Raw genomic sequence first — 25,980 nt, forward strand, 5'->3', positions numbered from 1 at the left:
TCAAAAAGGTTGGTGACCCCTGGTCTAAACGATACAACCATAGAAACAACCCTCGATACCATGGATTACTACCATGGATAACTCGACAGTAACATCACATCAACAACATAATTGTGCATGTAAATGACGCCCAAACTGAAGAGGGCAGCAGTACGCGATCGCTGTGCTTATTCTGTCAGAACCGAAGAAGAAGGCCATGGAGCACTTTCCAATCGTGGAAATGGCGCTTTGCGGAGGAGAAGCCTGAAGTCAGAGGTAGCATCTCGTGCCTGTCATTCAATTGGAGTGCTCAGAGTGCTTTACGCATGAGTTGTATTTTAAAAAAGAGCGGATTATGACAGAGGAGAAAAGAAATCGGGATATTCATCAAGGAAAACTAAACATTCGTGGCTCTGATAAAGCCGTCAACATCCTCGGACAGGTAACATTAGAGTACGTTGACGTTGGTAGCCGATAGCGGCACATTGCATCACGTTTTCCAGCTGAGAGAAAGCTAACATGGCTAATGTTAGCTCACGAAACTCACTTAATATGCTGGCTAAATTCACCGAAAAGATTCACGATAAGAGCTTGACTTGTCGCTGACGAAGACTAGATAGCTAGCTGTACCGTGATGTTGCCAGTAATGTTAGCTATAAGCTAGCTAGATAGTGTTGTATTACTAGATAGACTAGCTACATAGCTAGCTAAACGTTACATTACAGTACCTCTGCACAGTTCCAGCTAAAGCTAGCTAACGTTAAAACAAGACTACACAATTAGCTAACTATCTAAATTCACAGATTCAAGTAAAGACAAGACTCACGAGAAGAATTTTTGCTCTGGTAAATAGTAACGTTGCTGCTGGTTTTTAGCACCAAAGTGGGTCATGGAAGAAATAACGTGCATAACCAACTGCTTTGCTAACATTTAACGCGAGCAGAAAGTAGCATCGTAACGTTAGCCGCCCTGACTTAACGAGCTTGAGAGTTTAATTTTAGTCAGCGTTGTGGATAACGTTAGTTGATTTGTTGTGGCACACATATCCAATAACTTAATAAAAGACACAACGCGAAATAACTACTGCCATCTTTGAAGCTAGCTAGCTAGGTCAGATATCGTAACTTTACTAGCTAGCTAGATAAACTGTAATCCTGCGTGACCTTGCAAGCTAACTGGGTAGCCTGCTAATGTACTGAGAAAGTGTGTAAGGCAGCTACCAATCCTTATTCAGCACTGAATAACATTCGCATAATTTTAACGTGTGGTTATTGTGGCATTTGTTTAACAGCACTGTGCATTACATTGTGCACAGAAAGCGATCGTATGTTTGTTTACATTATGTCAAGCTAGCTCAATGCTAACAACTACAGTTGGTGAAGCTAATCTATACTCTGCTGATGCTAACGACCAGGCTAACATTAGTCAGTTAACTGACGTTTAAACATATATAGAGTCTGAATAGTGTCTGATATGTTTGACGACTACATTTAAAAGTAACTCTGGGTTGTATCAACATTGTTATGTAGTGTCACGCAGATATTGATACACGTGAGGGCTAGATTTCGTATTTGCGGAAGCAGATTTGTTTGAATCGTCTTATTTTTGTTTTAAACTCTTTGCCTCTTTCAATAGTCTGTGGCGACGCTTTTAAATGCATACATTGTGCTTGTCTAGTTGGTAATTGTTATATTATGTCTACATTTTTAATCTCACGTCATTGCATGTGGCTGCGTAGTGACAGGCTTGTTGCGCGGGAGTTCACTTGAATCCACTGTGTTTTGCATTGTGGTCACAGAGGGCAGTATTGTGTCCAATTTCGCACACTGTAATATTGACGGGAGAATTTCCATTTAGGTCGAGTTGGCCTTGAAAGCACCACTGTGTATACCATACTGCTGTAGATCATATTGTCTTGTTGGAGCACTTGTGAAATAAGGCTGAGGAACAGCATAAACATTTACAGACTTGGGTCAAAAATGGTTGTGACATAAGAATAAATAGAAATCAACACATGGGAAAACATGATGATAATAATAACATTCTACTGGTGAAGTCTATTATTATTATTATTATTATTATTTTTTATTTTATTTTTATTATTGTTTTTAAGTTTTAACATGTTTTCAGATAATACTGATTTTGTGAATTTAAGAAAAATGTATAGGCAATGTCAGTGGGTCTGGAGAGGGGGGTTAAAAAAAGGCCACTTGGGGGGTATTTTGACCAATGATTTGAATAGTGCTTTACTCTAACACTTTATCATAACTCCATGTTATAACTCACATCTGCAAACAGATGTGTAGCAGTATATCATGTGTTGTTGTTGACTAGAAAGAAAACCCAGTTGCAGCACCAGTTGTCAGCAAGTTTGCTGACAGCACATTTCCTGACAACTGTGGGTGCAACTGTGGATCAAAAGAAAGGCCTCTTTTGTGCTTTAAAACCTGATCGAGCAGATAAAGCCTGAAGTGGATTTATGGAATAGGAAGGGCTCAGAAATAGTGTTTCACTGGTTGTAATTGTACTTTGACTTATTGATCAACATACATAACCTAGGGCATGGTGATATTGACAAAATGTAATTACATTTTGACCACCAAACTTTATAAAATTACATTTTGACCACAAAACTTTAGTAAGTGTGCAGTATTTTAAGGGAACTGTATGTGAAGTTTTAAATTTACTAACTGCTGTTTCTAACATACTGTATGTCCTGTGTTATTGTTGTTTATACAGTGAACAATGCATGACCTGACTGCCCAAGTCACCAGCAGCCTGCTGCCTTTCCCAGGAGTGACTATAGATGCTATAGGGGAGGATGAGATCACCCTAGACTCTGTGCTACATGGGAAATTCACTGTTGGTAAGCCTATTTTTACTGATCAATATTCTCTATAAATGTTTATTTTCTTCCTTCCATCCTTAGTTGCGATGACAAATGGGAGGTTTTAAAATGTAATTTAGTCCCAGTACTTTTTAATGTAATCTCTTTCAATAAAAGGCTAAAAATCATGGAACACCTTCCCACCCGTATTTAAACACCAATGGAATCTAGTTTGGTGTAATCCAGGATCATAACTCCCCCCTAACCTTTCATTTTCTTGTCTGTGTGTGAAGGCCGCAGCGGGCTGGCCTGGCTGGCCTGTGGCCCCCATCTGGAGGTTGTCCATGCAGTGACAGGAGAACGGCTGTCTGCATACTGCTTCAGTGGTGGAGGCGAGCACCCCCCCAGTGTCCTCGCTGCCAGGGACTTCAGCTGGCTCAAACGGTCAGAGCTTTCTTTCACTATCTGTCTCTTTATCACTCATTCATGTGGATTGTGATCTGTGGAGACAATGAACTATTAACTACTATTCAAACTTGCAATAAGTGATTTGTAGTCCAACTGTCAGAATCATCTGCTTAAACATTTTTGACAAAGAAAGCTTATTAGATGTATATTATTGGTTGAGGAAATATCAAATGTTAACTCCTTTTACTGTTTTATTTTACTAGGTCTGGATTACTAGTTGGCTTGGAGGAAGCAGAGGGCAGCGTGCTATGTCTTTATGACTTAGGACTGTCAAGGGTGGTCAAAGCTGTGGTTATACCAGGCAGGGTGAGTTGGTGGTGCACCAAGGTCTCTCCTGTTCATAACTAGTAGAAATGGTCTTATGCTTTGAGTCTGAATGCTAAAATTGTGGAGTGACAAATCACTGGTTAAAGGCAACATTTCTAACATAATTTGAGTCGTTAGTCGTTAATATACATATATATTTATATAATATACAAAACGATTAGCAGTCCAAGGAGACAAAATGTTTCTCAAAAACACCATAATGGCAGCTCGTTTGGAATACAATCTCTTATTTTACGAAATTAGTTCACCAAAACGTGTTTCTGAAAACATTTTAAGCCCGAAATAGGCTATGCGGTTGCTGAATCTGTCTTAATTTCAGATTGACAACAGTCAGTTTGAAAGATTTTTGTGAGCTTTTGAGAGGCGTTGAGCTGAGCCTGTCGCTGCTCATTTGCATGAAGTCGCCTGGATTCAACTTTATGTAAATGAGGAGCGGGCGACTCAACGCCCCACTTTTCCAAAGCCCCCGCGACGCTACCAGAATGCATTGCACAGCTACTCCCATAGAAATGAATGGGAAGCATGGAAATGATGCTGACAATGGACATGTACCATAACACCTCCTTTGGCAAAAATCTTAGCCTGCAAACATTTCTTCATGTCAGATGTATATTATTGATTTAGTTATTTGAAGAGCAATTTGTATTTTTTGTTTTTTTTGTCATCTCACCTTAGCAGATGTTTGTTTTCAGCAGGTATTGAAGTAGAGAAAAAAAATCTGATTTACGAAAGTCAATTTTGAACTGTGTGGGCCTGTCTTCGTATCCATCGAAACCTCAAAATCGTCTGTTTTTCCTTTTCTTCTCTCCACCCTTTCTGGTGTCTAGATTACAGCTATTGAGCCGTTAGTGAGTTACGGCGGAGCAAGCACTTTGACCCAGCATCTTCACCAGAGTCTCCGCTGGTTCTTTGGCATTGCCGCCGTGGTAACGGATCTCGGTCATGTTCTGCTTGTGGACCTCTGTCTCGATGACTTGTCCTGCAGCCAAAGTGAACTGGAGGCTTCAGGTGAGGAGCGTGTGACCAAGTGTTAGGTTTATTAGTGTTGGCATGTACTTTTTGTTTGTCCTCTGTCCTGTACAAACTGCTCTTGTGTAATGACCAGTTCCCCTAATTAGAACACCCTTGGAAAAAAAACATGGTTACATACTGACACATATAGGCCTCTTTAGTGAAGTAGTAAAAGAGCTTATCTTGCTTTCCGTTTTTCTTGACACACACACACACACACACTTGTTTCTCTATCTAAAACCCTCATCCCTTTTATATTTACTCTCTGTTCCCAGACCTGCAGGTAGTGACCAAATCTCCTGCAGAGATCCCCAGGCTGAGAGAAGTCAGCACCAGACAAGGCAGACATCTTTGTCTCCAGCTGAATGGGCCTAGTGGTGTTGGAGCCACAGCTCTGCAGTACATCTCAAGGACCAACCAGCTGGCAGTGGGATTTTCAGATGGCTATTTACAGCTGTGGAACATGAAGACTCTAAAGAAGGAGTGAGTCTTTGCATTTCTTCAGACTTGGATATTTTATTTTATTTTTTAAAGTGTGGAAGATGCTTGGGTGTCCATCCTTGATAGCCTATCCCTTGAATTGTATGCAACACTGGTACTGTTATTTGCGAAACACTCTATGCCCCTTAAGTACTTTTTCTTTTACATTACAAGCAGTTTTCCTATCCCAACATCCACTATGGAATAGATGAATTTACTAATGCTAGAATGGATTTATTTTCAAGAGCCATATATAGTAATTACAAGAGTATGTGCAGCTATAATATACTGTAAATTTAAGAATACCATTGTTGGGTAAATAAAAATTAGGGCTGGTCCGAATACCATTTTTTGAGCTTCGAAGCTTCGGTAGTAATGAGCATCGAATATTCGAAGCTTCGGAACATATTATTATCTCTAATAAAGGCAGGAATAGACGTCTGTCTGTTTTTTTGCATTTTGATTATTTTGAGAACCTTTCATCCAAACGACTTCACAAGGGAGTGCAGCAGTGTCGTATTCGGTGCAATATAAATAGACAGGCCATACACGTTCAGAATTAATAAACTTTTAACCTCTCAAGGATCACTGTCTCGTCAACGGGACACTTTATGACTGGGGGCGTCGCTGTAACCTCGATAAAACTTCCACTCATGAGCATTTTTATAACTTTAAAGCATTAAATCTTTAAAATATAAAGCCATGTACACAACTGTTACAAAGTAAAAGAAAATAAAACAATTTAGCCGTAATCTGCCCAGCCGAGAGTGCATGCATACCTGTTGTCGTTGTCCTTTCAGCAACAAAGTGGTACAACGTGGACCAAAACTTGATTTTCATAAATCCCCGAGAGTCCAAGGAAATGTAATATCCAAGCTTTATATTCCAAAACGATCTCTTCGCCTCACAACGTTGAAGTTTCTGGCCGAATCACAACGGAAAAACGCGAAACAGTTTTCCGTTTCCGCACTTGTTATCTCCGCTAGCTTCTCTGCCCAGCTTGCTAAATGCTTGAAGTGGGCGCGGCGTCATCGTGTACAGACAGTATCTTCTTCTTCTTTCTAGTTTATTGGCGGTTGGCAAACCAACTTAAATGTGCATTACCGCCACCAACTGGACTGGAGTGTGAACGAGAGATAAATGCAGAAAATAAATAAACCAAAATAAAAAAAACATATTCGAATGTCAAATTTTAAAATCGAATACCAACCCACCGAGCGAATATTCGAATATTCGGGTCCAGCCCTAATAAAAATCATTGTATGTGTATATTCATTTTTGTTTGATGTTTTTCATGTGGAGATACCACTCCCAGTTAGAGGGTGGCAGGGTGCCGGTGCATGCCTTCACCTTCCAAGAGCCAGAAAATGACCCTAGGAACTGTTGCTACCTCTGGGCTGTCCAGTCTTCTCAGGACCTGTAAGTCTTTCATGAAACTCAATTTTACTATGTTCTTTGTTTTGACTATAAAGAGGTGAAGTCATGGTGTCCTGTCGCCTCTATTACACTAGCTTCTGTAAAACAATCTCAGTAATTTCTTTCCTTGGTCTGAAATGTTAGGCGAGTTACAGGGTTTACTATCCTAAAATGCCCAAAATATCAATGGGAGTTTTGAATGAGGGTTTCTACTGGAACCCGCCTTGAAAGTTCACCTTACGCTTCTCTCTAATAGCATAAGATTTAGCAAATTGACAGCATTTGTATTTCCATCCAGGCGGTGTGTGTTTTTGCTTTTTGCCAAGTTCTTATTTTTCTTCTGCCTCCTCTCTCTCCCACGCAGTGAGGGAGATATGGTCAGCCTCCGCCTGCTTCAGTTGGCCTTCAGTGAAAGGAAGTGTTTAGCTTCTGGAAAGATCCTCTATGAGGTCTGTAGTGTATATAAAATATGTTCTCTCTATTCACTTAAATCAGTGAAACCTTTACTTCTGTATCAGCACATCTACTGTATATTTACCTTCCTTGGTTTACTCTCCTCCCTCTTTAACTTTCTGTTACTCAGGGTCTGGAGTACTGTGAGGAACGTTACAGTCAGGAGTTAAGTGGCACAGCTTTCCCTCTCAGAGCCCAGGCCACCAACACCCGCCTGCTGAGTTGTCAGACCATCGAGAAGTTCCGACCCCATCCCGACAGAGATGACAGCATGAACGAAGGTTAGCCTGCTTCCCCTGAAACTACCCATGGAAGATAGAAGTTTGTAGGAAACTAATTAGTGCTGATTGTAAGCATTTCCAATCAGATTTGCGTTGACAATCAACTGCATGATGAACAGTCCTACTCTTGGTCCCTTTTTGTTTTGCATTGCATACTGTATTTACTTCTCAGTTGGCATGCCTGCCCTTTTTTTTTTCACTTCTACATTCACCCTAACCTTTCGCCATTCCTCTCTCTCATTCCCTCCTCCCTCACCTCCCCATTTTCAGTTGCATCTCCAGACACCAGTGTGTCTATCTTCAGCTGGCAAGTCAAGGCCTATGGTCAGGGAACCCCATCTACCTACATCGGGGTTTTTGACATCAACCGTTGGTACCACGCACAGATGCCAGACTCTTTGAGGTACTGTGGAGACTGATTTTGTAACTACTTAAGAGGTTTCTTGAGTTCTCAATTACGATACATTTTAAAGAAATTACCAACTTTCATTAAACCATTTAGTCAGTTTAAAGGTGATGTAGCAATCTCATATCAACTCATTAATACAAATAAATGGAGTCTCCCCTCACCTTGACATATCAGACTGACAATGTACCTTAAAATGAAAAGGGAATAAACTTGACACATCTAAGACCTGACACGAAACGGGAACAATATAAAACCCAAGGTTAAGGATGTTGTTTGTCTGATATTTATAATTATTTTTTATTTTTTTTTAAACTGCAGTTATGCAGGTAATTAAGGCGTCATTGTCTCCTCTTTTCTAGGGGTTATTGTAATGATTGCTTGATTTATTGTGACCCTGCATTTCACTTTCGTTTGTTGTTGTCAGAACTGGAGAGTCTCTGCAAAATTGTCCCTACCTGGCAGTTTGGTCTCTGGACCGCGTAGTGCAGATGTTGTCTCAACACGTCCTCCTGGATGTGCTGGTGCACGACCGCAGCCTGAGCAGGGGCCTGCCCTTCACCTGCCCCCCACCAGAACAGTACTTTAATCCCACCACATATAACTTTGGTAAGTGTAGACACTATATGTACCATAATATGCAGGGATTATAAAAAAGTTTCCACGTTCTGTGAATTTCTGTTGCCTGTTTTGTTGTATTGCTCAGCAATTTGCTTGTGCAGACAAATTTGTGATTTAAAAGTAATTTCACTAATAACATAGATTTTTTTTTTTTTTTTCTTTCATGTTACAGATGCTACCTGCTTGCTCAATTCTGGAATTGTGCACTTAACCTGCTCTGGGTATCAGAAAGAGGCAAGTTTCTTTTGTTAATTGATCTATCATACAAAATATTCAGCTCACCGTTTGTTATATGGAACTTTACTGTTTGAATTTTAGTTTACATAGCCTATTCCTTGTGCGTGTGTGTGCTTTTGTGTTTCAGTTAACATAAGATTATATGATGTTTATTGCTAAGGCTACACAATATTTACCATTCACGTAGGATTTAAATATGTGAAGATGATTTGAGTGGAAAGTCGGCTTCTTTTACACCTCAGCCTTGTCATAACACCAGACCCTGAGCTTTTTGAAGAAAGCTGCTCCATTGCTCCAGTGACATCATCTCTACTAGCTACTCTCGCTGCCTCATGTCCGGCCTACTCTCACCTCGCCTTGCTGACAGCCAGGCCTCCAGCCTCTCTCAGGTACACACAGCTGACCTCTTGATCTCCAGAACCACTTGTTCACAAAAGGCCACCGATCTTGATGCTCTTGAACTCCCATCATTTAAATTACATTAGAAAACAATATAAAGAATTAAAACAAATATATATATTATTATAATTATTCAGAAGTTTTGACAGTAGTGTGTACATTTAACTTGATGTTGGTCTTTAGGAGCAGCAGCTGGATGCCATCTTGTCCACAGCGGTTGAGACCAGCTCCTTGGGACTGATAACTGGTTGTATCAAGCAGTGGACTGCAGAAGGTGAGGAGTCATACTTGTATAACTGTCAAATTGTTCTTTAAACTGCTCAGCAAGTATGTGGTTTCATCTCAAACATAGATACTCATAGTTTAAATCTTAACCAAGTCCCTCTACATAAATGCATTCAACTCTCAATGCTTGTAATTCTGTCCCTCATAAACAGAACAACCTGGCTCTGCCCTGAACCTGCGCTACATCCTTGATTGGGCCTGGAACAAAGTGGTCCAGACCAAGGAGGAACTGGATGGCATCTGTATGTTTTAATATCATTAAAAAAATTACATCAAAAGACATTCTGAATGTATATAGAATGTTTTTTAGACAGGAATAGAAATGTTGGATCTTGTAAATCCATTCTGCAGTCTTTGCAATAAGAAATGGTAAAATGGTTCTTTTTTAACATTGATAAAAATTTGAATTTGTAAGGCGATCTTATTAAGTCTTCATAAATGTTTCAAGGTGTCAAGAACTGGACATCTGACAAACCCTATATTTGGCACTATGTGAGCACTCAGGTGGTATCCAGTGATACATTTGAATAGATTAGATGAGATATTTTAGCGTAGCCTGTTTGTAAGCTTAATTAATTTATGACAACTCCAACTTTTACATCACAGAATTATTTCACCTACCAAGGATAGCAAATGCTTGGGTTTTCCATTTGTCGATTATTCTAATTATTCATTATTTAAGATATACAGACCTATTGTTTTCTCCTATTTTTATTGTGTGTGTGTGTGTGTGTATGTGTTCCCTAGGTGCACCGCTGTTTGACAGCTCGTCCAACTTCACAGACCCTCAGACCATGCAGCTGCTACAGCACAGCCAGAGACTGCTCAGTAACCTCAGTACTATCTTCCACTGTCTGCTCAGTGAAGCTCAGGAGCTTACACAAAAAGGTGCACTATACACACAGATACAATCACATGTACAAGTGTTATGTTTCCCAGTGATGTCACTGAAAACAGGTTCAGCCAGCACACAAGACACTCTTTATAATTCCCATTTGGGCTAAACTGTAATGAAATACTCAGCTTCACTGTGTTTTTTTTAAATGTCTTTATACTGAGTGTTTATGTCAATAAAATGATGATATCTTTATGGTTTGATACACTTTGAGCTATAATGCCTTGTCCTTTTGATCCGCCATTTAAACAGAGAAGGTGTTGTTTTGAGTCATTTGTAGTTATTGATAGGTTTTGTCAATATTTTTGTTGTGTAGGCCTGGTGGGTCTGATGAACAAAAACCTGGTGTCCAGTCTGATTTCCAAGTACGCTCAGGTGGTGCTCTGGTTCTGTCGTACTGGTCTACTGCCTGAAGGATCAGGTAAGGTGTTGCCGGCATAAACATGATCTGAGAAACCTTACCAGCAATTTTGCACAACACAATTTCTCAGTCAGTGAGTAAACAAGTTGGAAGCAGGTTGAATTTGTAGCTGACTCCAGTGACCAAATTTTTTTAATCTTAAAATAGAAGCATTCTGTGACGTAGAGTGGGGTTACATTCTTAAATCAAGGTCTGGCTCCAAGAGGTGTAGCCAGCTAAAAGTCTGGCTGCTGTAAACACGTATTATTTCAAATTAGCAGAAATGTATCTGGTTCAAGTCTCTTTTTTTTTTTTTTTTTTTTTTTTTGTTTTGTTAAGTTTGTATACAGATAAGCATACAATTTAAAGGGTTGCCAGACTTTTGAATAGCACTGTATTCAGTTTTATTTTTAATTTTGAACTTCCCTTTCCACCAGATGACGATGCTCTCCAGATCTCCAGGCCTTTCTACACTCACTCAGTCATCAGCAACTACTATACTATACGCAGAGAGGAGCTCACCAGGCTGGCTAAGTGAGCAGTCTTGGCTTGAAAGCAATTTAATCGTTGATATATTCCAAATCTATAACTCCAGCCAACCAATATTTTCTAAATCATATCTGATGATGATGATGGTCTAAGTTGATCTAACGCGGACGCTGTCCCGTGATCTTCTCAGGGGCAAGTGGTGTGCAGACTGCCTGATGATTGACGGTTTGGTCGGACAATGTGGTGAACGCTTGACCAACCTGTGGAAGAGGGACGAGAATGGGACAGGGCAATACCCACCACCTACACTGCATGTAAGCATTAAAACTATTTATTTTTAATATCAATTATTTTGTACCATCTAATTTATGTCAAATTAGACATTAAAAATGTTTGCGTCTGTTTCTCTTACAATGTGTAAAGAAGTGATTTTATAACTTTGATCCACAGGCCTTGTTGGACGTTTACCTACTGGACCACATTGATGAAGCTGCCAAACATGCAATCGTATCCTTAAATAATAGTTGCAAGTTGTTTCTTCTGCTGTTTATTGGCTTGTTTAAAGGAATGTTTGTGGCTGTGGATGTACAGTTCTAGGAAACTGCAGATAAAAAGGGAATCTGCATTCACTGTTTTAACATCACACAAAAGAACAAATGTAACAACAACTTTTTTTTGTAATCCTGTGTGTTTCATTACATAAAAGCATTTTTTAAGATCACAGTTCTTTTGAATGGATGATTTGTTATCGATTCCATTTAAAGATTTCTGTAGTTTTTGAAAGACGGAAATCTTTACAATGCTGGGTCATTTATTTTACAATCTAGTTACCTCAGTCGTAGTTGTAAATATTAAACTCTCGCAATGATCGACTCTCTTAAGCCTACTGCATGTATGAGCCTTGACCTATGATCCCAGGTGATTTACCTATTGCTGGATGTGATGTACTCCTTCCCCAATAAGGAGGGAGCATCAGTGGAGTCTTTTCCCCCAGCTTTTGCCATCCCTATTGGACTGGTGAAACTAGTACAAGGCCTCTGGCTGCTGGACCATCATGACCACCAGGTACATATTTGACTGACTTTTTAAGATGTAAATTTGGATACAGAAACATTGTGCAAGACAAAAGAGCTTCATTGTATTAAAAGGGAAATGGAACCTCAGTATTAGCATATTAACAACGTTTAAACGTGTAAACAATAATGATACTAAAACTAGTGATGGCCAAATGAAGCTTCGTGAACCATTGCCTTTATTTTCTGAGTTCACTAGACGGCGCTCCTCTGTTCAAAGAAAAAGGTTAAAGGAATGGCAATTCAGTGTGTTTTCAACCCTTTGTTGAAGAGAGAGCCCCATCTAGTGGGCTCAGAAAAAAGAGAAAATGGTTCACAAAGCTTCATTTGGCCATCACTAACTAAAACCTCCTTTCCTTTCCTTCTTTGTCCTGACCAGAGTTCCTTTGAGTTGCTCCTGCATCCCGCTGCCTCTCAGTGTCAGTTTGAGTGGCAGCACGAGCGAGTCCTGCAAGCGCTGATGTGCCAGGGCCAACACGCAGTGGCTCTACGATACTTCCATGTTATGAAGCCCCCAATTTCCTCTACCACCCAGGCTAAACTCTGCCTGTCTGTACTGCTACACAACAGGTAAGAGCAAAGAGCAAGGATTATGTGCAGGAACACCAGCAGAAACATTAAATACAAATGTATGTTCAGTAAAACTGGATAACATTGTTGAAGTTTCGCAACTGTGAAACCTGGTTAAGAAAAATTGCTTTTTGTTTTAGGAAACAAGTATGATGGCAATCCAATGCCTGCCATTGTTTAGTTTCACAGGTCTCATCTTCCCTTAATAACCAGCCAGTGTGTCTTTCTTCTAGGTGTCTCATAGAGGCGTGGTCCTTACTTCGGAAGCACTCTAATCGCCTCAACATGGGAGAGCTGCTGGGCTTTCTGTATGAGAGCTGCCAGGAGCTGGGCCTCATCAAGGAGCTGCTCAAACTGCCCCTGGGCCTCACTGAGCAGGTAGGATAGAGCTGATTGGATTAATTGCTGCATTCAAAATCCCTTAATCATTGTTGTAAATTAATCTTTCCTTATGTTTTTGGATTATAAAGTGGACGTCTAAAACTCGTGGTTCTTGGGTTTGTGTTTCAGGAATGTTTGGAGAAGTTTCTCCAGGGTACAGGGGGTCTCCAGAACAGAGAACTGCTGATGGTTCATTACCTTCAGCAGGCCAACTACATTCCTGCCCTGCAGCTCAACCACAGCCTCAAAATGAACCTGGTGGTATGTTTGACACTCCCTTACAAAGTATTACCATTAATTATCACAGCGTTATACAGTTTGTGACATGTATAGTACATTTATTAGATATTTATTCATGGTATACAGAATCAACTGTAATAATGAATTGTTATCAATTTAGACATATATTCAAATATGAAAATTCTGTTACTGTAAAAAGAAGAGTTAAATTCCATCCATCCATCCCATTTCTCTTGCTTCTTTGTTCCTAGAATGAGCGGGACCCAAAGCTTAAAGAACGATCCAACAACAGGAACTTGATATTGGATCAGTATGGCAAGGTTTTGCCGAGAGTCCAGAGGAAACTGGCAATGGAGAGAGCAAAGCCCTACCAACATCCCTACGCCATCCACAGAGAAGGTAAGGAGATGCTTAACTTTAATTCATGTCGATTGCAATTTACCTCCGTAGTAACGTGTTTGTTGCTCCAACCACAGCACCGGTGTCTGTTATTTTAGTTTTAATGTAATCTAAACAACAGCTTAACTTATGATTTATCAAATATAAAAAACACATTTACATGTTGTCCTCAAGTTTCTCGGCCACAGCCGCTGTCAACCATCACCAAACGTTCCGTCAGTGAGAAGGTGATGTCGAGGGCCGGCTTCATCAACAATCTCCTGACCAAGATTGAGGAGGTGTGGTTAGGCAAAGGGGCTACACCCAGCAAGAGGTGAGCATACAATGTCAAAATTGTATCTCAGGAGTAATTATTTTTTATTTATTTGATTGATTTTCTAACCTTTTTTCCATTTTCTTTCTGTCAGCTCCGGCGCTGCTGATGTTCAGAGCCCCAAGTCCTCCTCCTTGGCCCATTCTGAGCCCTTCCTGGGAACTCCTATTACCATGACCTCCAAGCGGAAATCAAGGTTCTCTCATAAGTGCTCCATGTTAGCCTGATTGAAGCATACCATACCCACATGTTTGAACATAAACCAAAACCCTTGATATTTTTGTTCCTCTGACACAGGACATTTTAGTGTTGTTGAACATTAAATTAATGTAAATTATTCTAAAATTAAATTTATTTGAGCATTACAGCAAGGCACCTCTTAAAGAGCATAAGCATACATTTCTGAATTTATTATATTTTGAGACACCTCAGGGTAATAAACTCTTAGTTTAACCATATAATGGAGCTGGGACATATGTCCCATACCTTTTTTTTTATATTGACCCGAAGGCGTAGAAATTCAGACTTGAAAAACTATGCATGTACATCTTCTTACAGCATTTTTCCAATCATTTTTTCAGAATACAAATAGTTACACTAATGGCTAGGTTACACTAATATTTATATTCTTAAAAGTTAAAAGTATGCATGACAGAGCTTTGTTAAGACAGCATCTTAAAGCATTCCTTCCTCCTCTTCAATGTGAACCAGGCTGATGGATTTGGTGGTTCACCCCTCCTGCCAGACACCTCGCCCTCTCCTCAGCCCCCCCAGACCTCCCAGCTCCTGGGTTTCTCCACAGAGCACCAGCAAGGCCCTTGAACTCAGTCTGCTGCAAACACCGCAGGTTGTCAAGGTGAGTAGGAATTTGACACTTACGTAAGTCTTCACATTGTCAGGATACCCTTAGAAGTCAAATGTTTATGTATATTTATAAATGTTGTTTATGTATAGCTTCTTTTCCTAATAATTGACTTTTTCGTGTTTTGTTACTTACACTTTTCATGTTTTTGTTCTCTCAGCGAGCTCGGGCTTTGGCTGCTTCTGGCCGTGTGTTCTCAGCCTTCACTCCCCAGTCCATCCTGCGCAGCAGCCTGAGGCCCACACCTGTCGCCACACCGTCTGCTTCTCCAGGGCGCTCCATTACCCCCCCACTCCGAGGCAAAGAGAGCCGGATCACCTTTATCGAAGAGGCAGAATCTCCTGAACCGGAGAAGGGCATCCAATGGACCAATGGGGTAAGAGCAAGCTCTAGTAAGGAGTAGTGTGTTGACTCCGAGGAGCCACCTCACACACAAACAAACAGGGAAAAAACTCTTTAACAAATTTGTGCTTAGTGGTCTGTGTGAGCACCATTCTCATCTTTGTTTGGCTAGTGTAGGTTTGATTTTGTTTTTATAATAAAATGTGTCTTGCAATCTTCTTTGGAACGGTTTTCCTCTCTAGATGGCAGCAGGCAGCGAGATTAGCTTGCTTACCAGAGGCTCTACGCCAACCAAGGCCACACATAAGACCTGGTCTTTACCGCCTGCCGAGGAGGAAGAGGATGAAGACGAGGAAGGAGAAAAACCTCATGTGAAGTTCTTGCCTCCAGAAGATGGTATTCCCTCACCACAGCTGAGATGCTTTGAGACAGAGTCATCCACCATCCATGAAGACGCTGCAGAAACCAGACCATCAGATGCAACACAGCAACAACTTAACCTGAGCTTTGACACCAGCCAGATATCTGTCCGTTCAACAGACACCACTCTAGAGTATTATGATGCACATCTTCCTGGTTTCTCAGAAGACCAGGAAGGAGAGGAACGGCATCCAGCTACCGAGAAAGAAGAGGAGGTAGTTATGGTGAACATCAAAAGCCCATCTGAAAATCAAGAACCAGAGGAAAAGCCCTTACCAACCACTGAGCACACCCCTCTGCTGACATCGGAGGATATAGAGCGGGTAGAAGAAGAGGTAAAGGAAGACGAAACATTTGAGGACGTGAAAGAGATTGCTCTGAAAGAGGAGACTAACAACATGGAAGAAGTTAAGTCTAAAGAGGAGGATGAACAGGATGTTGAGTCAAGTAGCGAACATGAAAATGCTGCAACGTTATACCAAGAGGAGATGTCTAGTCACAATCAAGGTAATTCATTTGCAGAATTTGCTGTATTCGTTTCTGTCCGCATTTTAATTAGAGGTGGGACGGCACAGCATCAAAATACAAAGACGTGCTATGCTCTAATACATTTTCAGAAATAATTTGCAAAACACTTCTCTAAAAAAAAATCGCTTGACACATTTTGTATGCTACTAGTTTGTAACCAGGTAACTGAGAGCACGGACTCTGGCGCTGAAGTCCAATCTCCGGATCTATCAGTGGGACAGGACGTCCTGACCGAGACCAATGAATCCACAGAGTTCACGGACTATTTGAAACCACCTGCAGCCATTGAACCCACAAATGAACCAGAAGAGGAACTGGATCAATCAACAGGTCTATCCTTAAATGATGCATTTATACTATAAAAAGTTAGACATTACCACCTCATATTAGACATAACTGTAGTAATTTGTATCCATAACACGATGAGGAAATGGTGTAACACGTGGCTTTTTCTGAAATTCTTACCAGTATAGATTGAAACATTTACATTACCCGACCATACTAAGGTTATAATGACTTCATACTAAGATGTATCTTCTGCATTATCTTACAGATCTGACAGAGTTTGTGCAGAGGCATCTGTTTGGCAACGATCTGTCTCCTCCGCTCACCCGCTCTGGAATCCACAACGCATCACAGACCCAGACATCCTTCAGCAGGTCTGTACCCTTTTCTGTTCACAGACAACATTCATTGTAATCCATATTTCAGCAGTGTGTAATTAAATAAGAATAAAAATCACTCACATTGTAACACTAAATATTTGTCTAATGGTGGAAACTTTCAGCAAAGTGGAATATTTCCAGTAACCCAGGAAAATTTTTATAGGGACTCAGGGGGTTTATGTTCATTTAGCCAGCAGAAGAATCTAGTTCTTGTTTTTGTTCCTGGGCTATAGCCATAGTTTGCCCAGGGTTTGTAGGTCATGGGAATTTGAACAGGAATGAACTCAGGGAACAGGAAATATTTTAATGGATTCACTTAGCTGAAAATATTATTTAGGTCATAGTCCGTATTAAAATAAACCATCTAGGTAACTTTATTGACGTGTGTACATATCTTTTGGTTTAGAATTTGGTTTGAAACTATGAAAATGTTATGTAACCCTGTGTGGCCTTCCCAGTTCCTTTCAGCTGTTTGTTTTTCACAGTTTGAAAGATATCCTTCTCCTTTCTCCCAGTGAGTCACTAGGTGAGGTTGAAGAGGAGGCGCAGGCAGCTGCTGAAGTTCCTCCAGCGTTAACCAGCCAGACATCTACTGCCTCTGTGACGTCCTCCGAGCCAACTGGCACAGACTCCCACTGTGAGAAAGATTGTACACACATTCACGTTCACATTGGTGCTCTGACTGTCACTGTGCTGTTTTTTCTCATTTTCTCACACACTTTTCTGCTTTTTATCTCCTAGCTGTTGTGAGTGTAAACGATAGTGAAGAACTTTCTAGCCCTGTGTCTGAGGAAGAAGAAGAAGAAGAAGATGATGAGGAGGAGGAGGAGGAGGAGGAGTCTGATCAAGCTGAGGAGGAAGATGAAGAGGAGGACTCTGGTAGTGAGGTGGAGATCATTGAGGAGGTCCAGGGTAATGGAAGGCTGCCAGCCCTTCAACCCAGTTCAGTCTTTGTACAACAGGGACACGCACACTTCCTGCCAAGTCTGTCAGAGCAGGAGGCTGCCGGGTTCTCTCTGATCACACCCTGTGCAGAGATAAAGGTAACAAATTTAGAGCTGAAATAAGTCAGCTAATCGAAGTTGTGATAGACATTGTTATCATTTTCTGACGTTTTATAGACTAAATGATTATTCGCTCAGTCACTAAAGAAAGAAGCAAGAAATAACTTATTGTGTGCGTTTCCTCCATTAGATGGTAGAGGAGGACATGGAGGGTGACGTGGTGATGGTGAGACTCGGGGAAGAAGGAGAGATGAAGGCAGATGAGGATGAAGAGCAAGGATCATCATACGTGGAGCTCAAACCCTCTAGCACAATCCTGGTACCCCTGGAGCTTGTGGAGGGGCAGGTCGGCCTGCTTGATAGTTCTCAGCTGGGTCCTCCTGAGATTCAGCAAAGCATGCCAGACGATCCGAGGTCAGAAACTCACAGCGGCTTTTCTCTGGTGCTGGATATGGATGAGGACATGGATAAAGACGCAGACACGCTGCCTATGGAGAATGATCTGCAGTCCTCTGATCCTCCCACCCTGTCTCCAGCCGTGGAGGCTATTGACGAACTTATGGCCAAACATGAGGTTATACTTTTGGGTACAGATGATCAGGATCCTCCTCTGTCTGGAGAAGTCCATGAAGAGGACCAGAGAAAAGAAATGGAAACCTTGGATGGAATTGAGGTAAATGGGCCGACAGAGTCAGAACTCGCTGACCTACAAACTGAAAACACTGAGGCAAACCATGAGACATTAGATGATAAAGAACAGAGCGATGCAGAGTTAGTAATGTCGGTTGAAGACCATGAACCAGAAGGTCTTTCAGCCTCTGAACCAAGTCCAGGAGAAGAACTCCCAGCTGGGATGTTAGCCGAAGACCTTGAACCTGATGGTCTTTCAGCCTCTGGACCAAGTCCAGGAGAAGAACTCCCAGATGGGATGTTAGCCAAAGACCATGAACTGATGGGTCTTTCAGCCTCTCCATCCAGTCCTGTGGGAGAACTCCCAGCTGTGATGTTGGCTGAAGCTCACGAACCTGAAGGTCTTTCAGCCTCTGGACCAAGTCAAAGTGAAGAACTTCCAGCTGTGATGTTAGCCAAAGACCATGAACCAGAAGGTCTTTCAGCCTCTGAACCAAGTCCAGGAGAAGAACTCCCAGCTGTGATGTTAGTTGAAGACCATGAACCAGAAGGTCTTTCAGCCTCTGAACCAAGTCCAGGAGAAGAACTCCCAGCTGGGATGTTAGCCGAAGACCTTGAACCTGATGGTCTTTCAGCCTCTGGACCAAGTCCAGGAGAAAAACTCCCAGATGGGATGTTAGCCAAAGACCATGAACTGATGGGTCTTTCAGCCTCTCCATCCAGTCCTGTGGGAGAACTCCCAGCTGTGATGGTGGCTGAAGCTCACGAACCTGAAGGTCTTTCAGCCTCTGGACCAAGTCAAAGTGAAGAACTTCCAGCTGTGATGTTAGCCGAAGATCATAAACGGGAATGTCTTTCCGCCTCTGGATCCAGTCCTGTGGGAGAACTCCCAGCTATAAGGTTAGTTGAAGACCATGAAGCTGCAGGTATTTCAGTCTCTGGACCAACTCCAGTGGGAGAACTCCTAGCAGTTGTGCATGACAAAGACTCTACGGCAGAGAAAGATGCTGCTGAGGAGGAGATGGTAGAGGAGGCGGATAAAGCAACCCTTGTTTTGTCCACTTTGTCCGAGGACCAGGAGGAGCCTGAAGAGAATGGGCCTGTTGATATGGACACAGAGATAACCCACATCAATGAGACAGAGACTGTTGTAGAGGAGAAACAGCAGGACTACAAAGCCTTAGAAGAGAAAGAAGAGGATAACCGGGAAGAAATTAAGACGGAAAAAGAAACAAGAAGGAGAACCAGGGGAAGCCTGAGAAAAGATAATGCTGTTAAAGAAGAGAAATCTGTGAGGCAGGTTTTCAGCTCAAATAGCCAACCAGAGGAACAGCCTGTGCCAGAGACCCCCACTTCTCAGAGGAAAAAGAAAGCTCCTTCCACCCCAACACGGAGGACCACAAGAGCAAGGGCAGTGACCTTTATCTCTCCCCTCCCGGAGGAGCCAGAGGAGAAGGGGAAAGTGGAGGAGGCAGAAACGAGCACTATGCTCCCTGCCTCGCCTAGTCGTACACCTCGAAAGCGTAAACCGAACAAAGAAACTAAAGTCCAGGCTAGCACACCTCGAAGAAGTACTCGCAACGCTCAGCCAGAGCCTCCTAAAGAAGAGTTAGAAGAGGGGGACGTTGATGCAACGTCCAAGGTGTCTTCTCCAGCCAGACGGCGCGTGACCCTGACGGCCACCACAACAAGGACCAGCCAAAGGACCCAAAGCGAAGAGGAGGACCAAGAGGATGAGGTCACAGACGCAAAAGTTTCTCGACGAACAAGCTCCAAGACTCGCACACCGGCCAAAAGCACTCCGAGGAAGTCCAGCAGAAAATTGAGTAGTAGTGAGGTGGTATCGACACCATTAATGCTCTTGGAAGAAGAGAAGGAGCAGTTGGAAGTCTTAGTACCCCCTGTCAAAGGCCACTCCAGGAAAAGGACAGAATCATCAGAGACGCAGCCGGAAGAGAGCAAAATACCTTCCAGCCCCGGCAGGGCGACTCGGCAGTCCAACCGTATCACCCTAAACATTTATCCACAAGTAAGTAATTTCTCTTTTTTTTTTTTTTTTTTTTTTTTTTGTGTGTGAGTTGTTGTTATGATGGCGCTGTCGCAAATAAGAGAATGTTTTGTCAACATACCAAGAAGCTTCATATAATTCACTATCATCTGATTTTGACATATATTAAGCTATTTTTGTTTGATGTTGAACCATCAACTGACTTTCTCTTTAAATACCTTTTGAGACATAACTTTCCATAAAATAAGTTTTACCTCACAATATCATTTTCTGTCTCACCCTTTTTGTCCATTTTACATTATTCCATATTACTGTGTTGAGAAACCTGATCCATCCACATTGATCATTCATGACGTTTTACACTCCCAGGTGAAACTGGTCCCTGTGTCCCTTCCTCAGAGTACAAGAAAGAGAGAAGAGACCATTACAAAAAATATAAAAGAAAGTGGTGTTCTCCTCAAGCCTGAACATCACAGCAATGCTGGTAGCACCAACTCCCATCGACTAACTAGAAACAAACTCTGGGATCATGATGGGGAAGACCTTCCCTTACTGGACTCGCCATTGGAGGTGGATTCTGAAACCCCTGTTGCAGACGCCCTCATCAGGAGACTTCAGGATGAGGTAGAGAAGCAGGAAGGTATGTACAATGCTGCATGCAGACATAACAATAGAACTGCGTTTGTATTATTCTTTTCTGTATTTCAGTTTCTGTAAGATGTCCATCATAGGAGAAAGAAGCTAAAATGTTAGCTAAAAATTAAAAATAACTGTTATTTTGTTATGCAATTACAGGAGCAGTAGTCGTCACAAAGATGCTAAGAACCAGTAAGAGGAGTTCGTCGTACGTGCGTCCTAAGTCGTCAGTGGAGCAGGTTAACTTGCTACTTCCTGTGAAGGACAGCCTGGTCCCCGAACCCGAAGAGGACGAGTCTAGTCCAGGAGAGCATTCATTCATCTATTCCCCCTCACGAAGAAGAACAAGAGGTGAGCTGTTTATCCATTGACCTGGATGTCAATTATTCATCGAGGATGGGTTTAACCCTGTGTTGTGTCTGTGTGTCAAGCTAAAAGAGCGGAGTCTCCTGGCCCGAGCGAAGACTCTGCCGCGCCTGTCACTCGCAGCAGCAGAAGAGTTGTCAACGATGCCTCTGTTGCTCCCCATGTAAGTGCCTCTGCTTATGAGGTCTGTAGGTCAGTTCCTCAATCCCGTGAGCTCAGATCAGTTGTAGGTACAATTACAGTTCAATCTTGCAATTACTGCTGTCCACTACTTTGGTGCATTTGGATTTATACACGCTCCATAGCTATCGTCTGTGTATTACCAGCCTTTGAACAAGAGGATTTTTGACTTCACAGCTTCTCAGGATTAAAAAAAAATCAGGAATCATCTTATGGTATCTTTTTAAATGAATGAAATGTCTTTTGAAATGTTTCTTTTTAGGATGAAATTGCTTCGGAAGATCTTGTGGAAGTGGAGAAAGCAGCAGGCATTTCTAAGACCAGAAAAGCAGGCAAACGAACAGCCAAGTAAGTCCTGTTGTCAGAAAAATACCTCGTGGATCCCTTAAGCCGTAGAAATACTATACTCGCTTTTTAACCACCCGCTGGTGTAGGCAACTGGCTGTGTCGTGAACTGTGTTTTACTTACTAGCTCAGTGTTTTTCAACCTTTTTTGAGCCACGGCACATTTTTTACATAAAAAAAAACTCCCATGGCACACCACCAACCAAAAATGTTACATAATGACACATTGTAGCCTAATAAGATCAGAATCTGCATTTTTCCTTTTTAAAAATGTATCCATCGCTGTAGCAGGCTTACATCGATGATCTCGGCCCTACTGCTTACATCCGGTCACTGCCACCTTAAAAATGTCATTATTGCGCTATACTGCCACGTACTGACACAGAATAGTATTTAATTTCTCTGCCAGTCATCATTGCAGGCACAGATGCGCAAAATGGCAAATTATTTGCAGTAACTCCCTAAAAAAAATTTGTTGGACCAATTAACAGGGTTCATACGTTTTGAAAAAAATGCAAATTCCAGGCCTGGAAAGGTTTTAGAAACATAAAAAGACCCAGAAAGTTTTGGAAAAGTCGTGGAATTTTTTTTAACACAGCATAATAATATGTGATTAATAAATGTATTTTCACGTCGTATTAACCTCAACGTTCTATTTGGGAGCGATTATTATGAATCCGACTATGAACCACATAAATTGTCATTCATTTTATAGTTACTGAGGGTAAACTTTAATACAGATTTTTATTCTTATTGTAGAATATCGACTGACATTTTCAGGAACACGGTCATGGAAATTTGCCGAAAAGTATTGGTTAAAATGCGTATGAACCCTGAATTAAGTAAAATCGGATAATTTCCCACGGCACACAGGACGATCTCTCACGGCACACTAGTGTGCACAGTGGTTGAAAATCACTGTACTAGCTTATGTACTATGCGTGTTACTTGATGATTCCACCAGAGGGCACACCAGAGAACCAAAAACTTTGGATTTGCATGACGTAAACATGGTGACACTCAAAGGTTACTATATAGTTAATTCAGAGATCACGGCAGAAAAAGTGACAGCAGCACCATCGTAGATGGTATTTAGCTCCTAAATATAAAGCATGCCGTGACAATGTCAAGTATAGTTTGTCTCTGCACTGCCCCTACCTTTTTAACGTGCGGACATTTTAGTTAACTTGAGGATGTGCACAACCAACGCTCCAGAGGCAGGATAGATGAGGCAGCCATCATGCACATGCATACTTAAAAGCAAGTATATATCCGGCTTAAGACTGAGGATACGACAATGAACTGCTTAGATTTAAAGGTACAATATGTAAAATTTCTGCTTTAAAATGTCTAAAAACGACCATTCCTATGTTATATATTTTTATGAGTTGTGTTCTTACACTATCCCAAATGTCAAACCCAGAGAAATCGGTTATTTTATTTTCAGACACGGCACGTTTCCTTTAGTCGCCCGTCAGTGGCGTCCTATAACCTTTCACCCTCCAGTTACTCTAACTTCCGTCAGAACACTGGCACCAAGATGATACGTTCAGGAGTAATTGTAAATCATATAATGTCACAAAAAAAATACTTGTAACCGTAATACTGCTTTTTTTTGCCAAACAGCATCATTTTGTGATTAATTACATCCCACTTCTTATCACAGTAATACAACAGAGACCTTATCTATTTTGTAAGTTCAATATCGATACCAGCTTAACGTTACTACAATGTGCTAACGTTGATGCTAAAGCTTTGTGGGTAACTATTAGAAATTTTTTGGTAACATTATGAGGTTACAACATCATTCAACACGCTAATAGTTATTTTTAGTATGACTGTTTCGACCACAGCTAACAGGACTGAGCTAACCCACGAATAACTTCACTAGTAACGTTAACGTTAGCTGTAGATAGACGATTAATCTAATGCTAATGCTAATTTAGCCAGCTAGCACACCACGGTCTGTCTGCCTCACTCCCCCGGCGCAGAGAGACTCAGTCGGGATGACAGCTGACAACAGCCCTGGGACATATAGCTAGCTAGTTACCGTTAGCCCCCAGTCAGCTATCAGCCAGCTACTTTCATTACAGCAACCCCCGGCCAGAACTTATCTCCAGTGCCTGGTGCTTACGACGCTAGTATAACGGCAGTTTAATTAAACGTCGGGAAACAGACCCAGCCCCGAGCCACAACAGCGGCCATCCATAGCGGTAGCTACATCTCCGTAGTGCTACCGGTGTATGTGCCGAAAATCTCCTCCCTGCCAAATTTCGCCCCCCTTTGCGTTTAGCTGTCTTTACGCCATTAGCTAAATTAATCCAACAAAAGGTGGGTTAAGCACCAAAACGAAAAGTTAAGATTACTGAAAAGTGAAGGGGAGATAATTCCGGGCAGCTGGGAGATGTTCTGCTGCTGCACAACAGGCACTGAACGTCCTGGCTCACTGTCGCGGAGATTTCCCAGAGAATCCCCGCCCACACCCGTCTCTCAGCCTCGTTTAGTAGCTAGCTAGCGTTTCAACAAACCCCGTCCGCCCCGGTGTTGGAAACCATCCAAAAGGTGACATTGATATGTGAAATATTTTGTGTTTTAGCTGCTGGCTACTGTTAGCTTGCTGACTCACTAGCTAAATGGTCAGCTACAAATAAAAATCTAATCAAGAAAAACGTAATTATGTTGGGGAAACTGCAGCTATTGTATTACAATAACATGAATAAACATTACTAAATGTAACGTGAATAAACTTTTAAGAGTTTTAGTCTTTTGTCGTTTGGGTTAAAGAAAATCACTCCCTGCTCGGTTCTTTGTTCTTTCTCCACCTTCAGGTCCAAAGCAGTTTTGGAGCCACCTCCCATAGCAGAGGTGGACCTGATCTCGCCTCTGCCTAGCCCAGCTGATCCGCAAGCACAGAAGAGAATTAAGGAGGGAGAGGCGCCAACCTCGAGCATGAACCTTCGACGCAAGCGCATAATGGACGCCGTTTTCACAAAACCTGTCACGCGGAGGAAGAAACTTTAAGGAGGTTGGTGGTGGTTTTAACCAGTGAACCTCAAACAGCCACCGGAAGATTTGAACCAACTCGATCAGGAGCTGTCAAATAAAAGTGTATGCCTGAACTCAAGATGGTTCTAATTCCTCAAATGCCTCACACTGCTCTTTGTATATTTACTTCCCTGTAGGACAATAAAATAAAAGCAATGTAGGCATGAAAATATATTTTTTTTTGGGAGAAAAAAAAGCACACTGGTGGATAGCAGTGTGAGAGAGGCATATATTTTTGGAGTTTACACATCCCACTCATACTAACTTGACTTCAGTTGATATTGTATCCATGGCCATTTTGTGTTGGACATTTTGCGACGTTTTTCATAATCAGTTTAATTCTGAGTAGAGAATGGCACAAGGGAAAGCAATCAATGTGGGCTTTTAGAAACTCCCATTAATAAAACCAGAGACTGAACTGATCCTGCCTCTGATAAGGAGGTTTTATTCACATTCTTTTATTTTTGTTTTAGCTTTTTTTGTCATTAGATTTCGAGGCCTGCTGTCTTTTTCTATTTAAATAGAAAAGCAACCAACCCAGTGGAGAGAAAATGACGTGTATATAGTCTTTTGCTATGATCCAAATAAAGTTAATAAATAAACAAATCCTAAAGAATTACGTTCATTTTGAAGTTTTAAGTGTCTTGAATGTGTTTGATCACCTTATCAGACTGCCTATGCCATAGTCTTAAATTTCAGTCGATTTGGGGTATTTTCTGTGAAAGAAGCATAGACTTGTACACTAATGCCATCACACTTGGGACTATTGCTGTATGTAATCTATAGTGTGAAAGAAACAAAGACTTGCACATCAGTTTGGAGTTGTTAAAATTGTTATGGGACGTGTTAATAGGCAGGTTTAATTAAATGTATGGCTGACACAGGCTATTTTCTGATGAACTTATGTAGAATGTCTTATTTTTGATGACTGCTCTTTGATAAATATGGTAAAGCTTGAATACTTCTCTGCTTCTGGTGTTGAGTGATTGTCTCAATTCA

At 41.5% G+C, this 25,980-nt stretch overlaps 1 protein-coding gene across 1 annotated transcript; it reads left to right on the top strand.

The window, feature by feature from the left end:
- Nucleotides 1-111: 111 nt before the first annotated feature.
- On the top strand, nucleotides 112-25,945 carry ahctf1 (AT hook containing transcription factor 1). The gene is given in 41 exon segments (XM_028603901.1): nucleotides 112-421; nucleotides 2,719-2,845; nucleotides 3,100-3,250; nucleotides 3,478-3,580; nucleotides 4,429-4,609; nucleotides 4,888-5,095; nucleotides 6,395-6,511; nucleotides 6,873-6,957; nucleotides 7,092-7,242; nucleotides 7,513-7,645; nucleotides 8,076-8,257; nucleotides 8,442-8,503; nucleotides 8,766-8,801; nucleotides 8,803-8,895; nucleotides 9,089-9,179; nucleotides 9,343-9,432; nucleotides 9,938-10,078; nucleotides 10,402-10,506; nucleotides 10,923-11,019; nucleotides 11,165-11,288; nucleotides 11,425-11,481; nucleotides 11,893-12,039; nucleotides 12,427-12,617; nucleotides 12,851-12,995; nucleotides 13,128-13,259; nucleotides 13,490-13,637; nucleotides 13,812-13,950; nucleotides 14,045-14,146; nucleotides 14,662-14,806; nucleotides 14,973-15,188; nucleotides 15,397-16,081; nucleotides 16,253-16,432; nucleotides 16,656-16,761; nucleotides 17,283-17,404; nucleotides 17,509-17,810; nucleotides 17,962-20,430; nucleotides 20,779-21,049; nucleotides 21,205-21,396; nucleotides 21,477-21,574; nucleotides 21,854-21,939; nucleotides 24,765-25,945. Coding segments are annotated over 40 exon segments (8,397 nt in total). The 5' UTR covers nucleotides 112-421; nucleotides 2,719-2,724; the 3' UTR covers nucleotides 24,958-25,945.
- Nucleotides 25,946-25,980: the final 35 nt, after the last annotated feature.

Source organism: Perca flavescens, chromosome 1, assembly GCF_004354835.1.
Source record: "Perca flavescens isolate YP-PL-M2 chromosome 1, PFLA_1.0, whole genome shotgun sequence".
In the NCBI taxonomy this organism is placed as follows: Eukaryota; Metazoa; Chordata; class Actinopteri; order Perciformes; family Percidae; genus Perca; species Perca flavescens.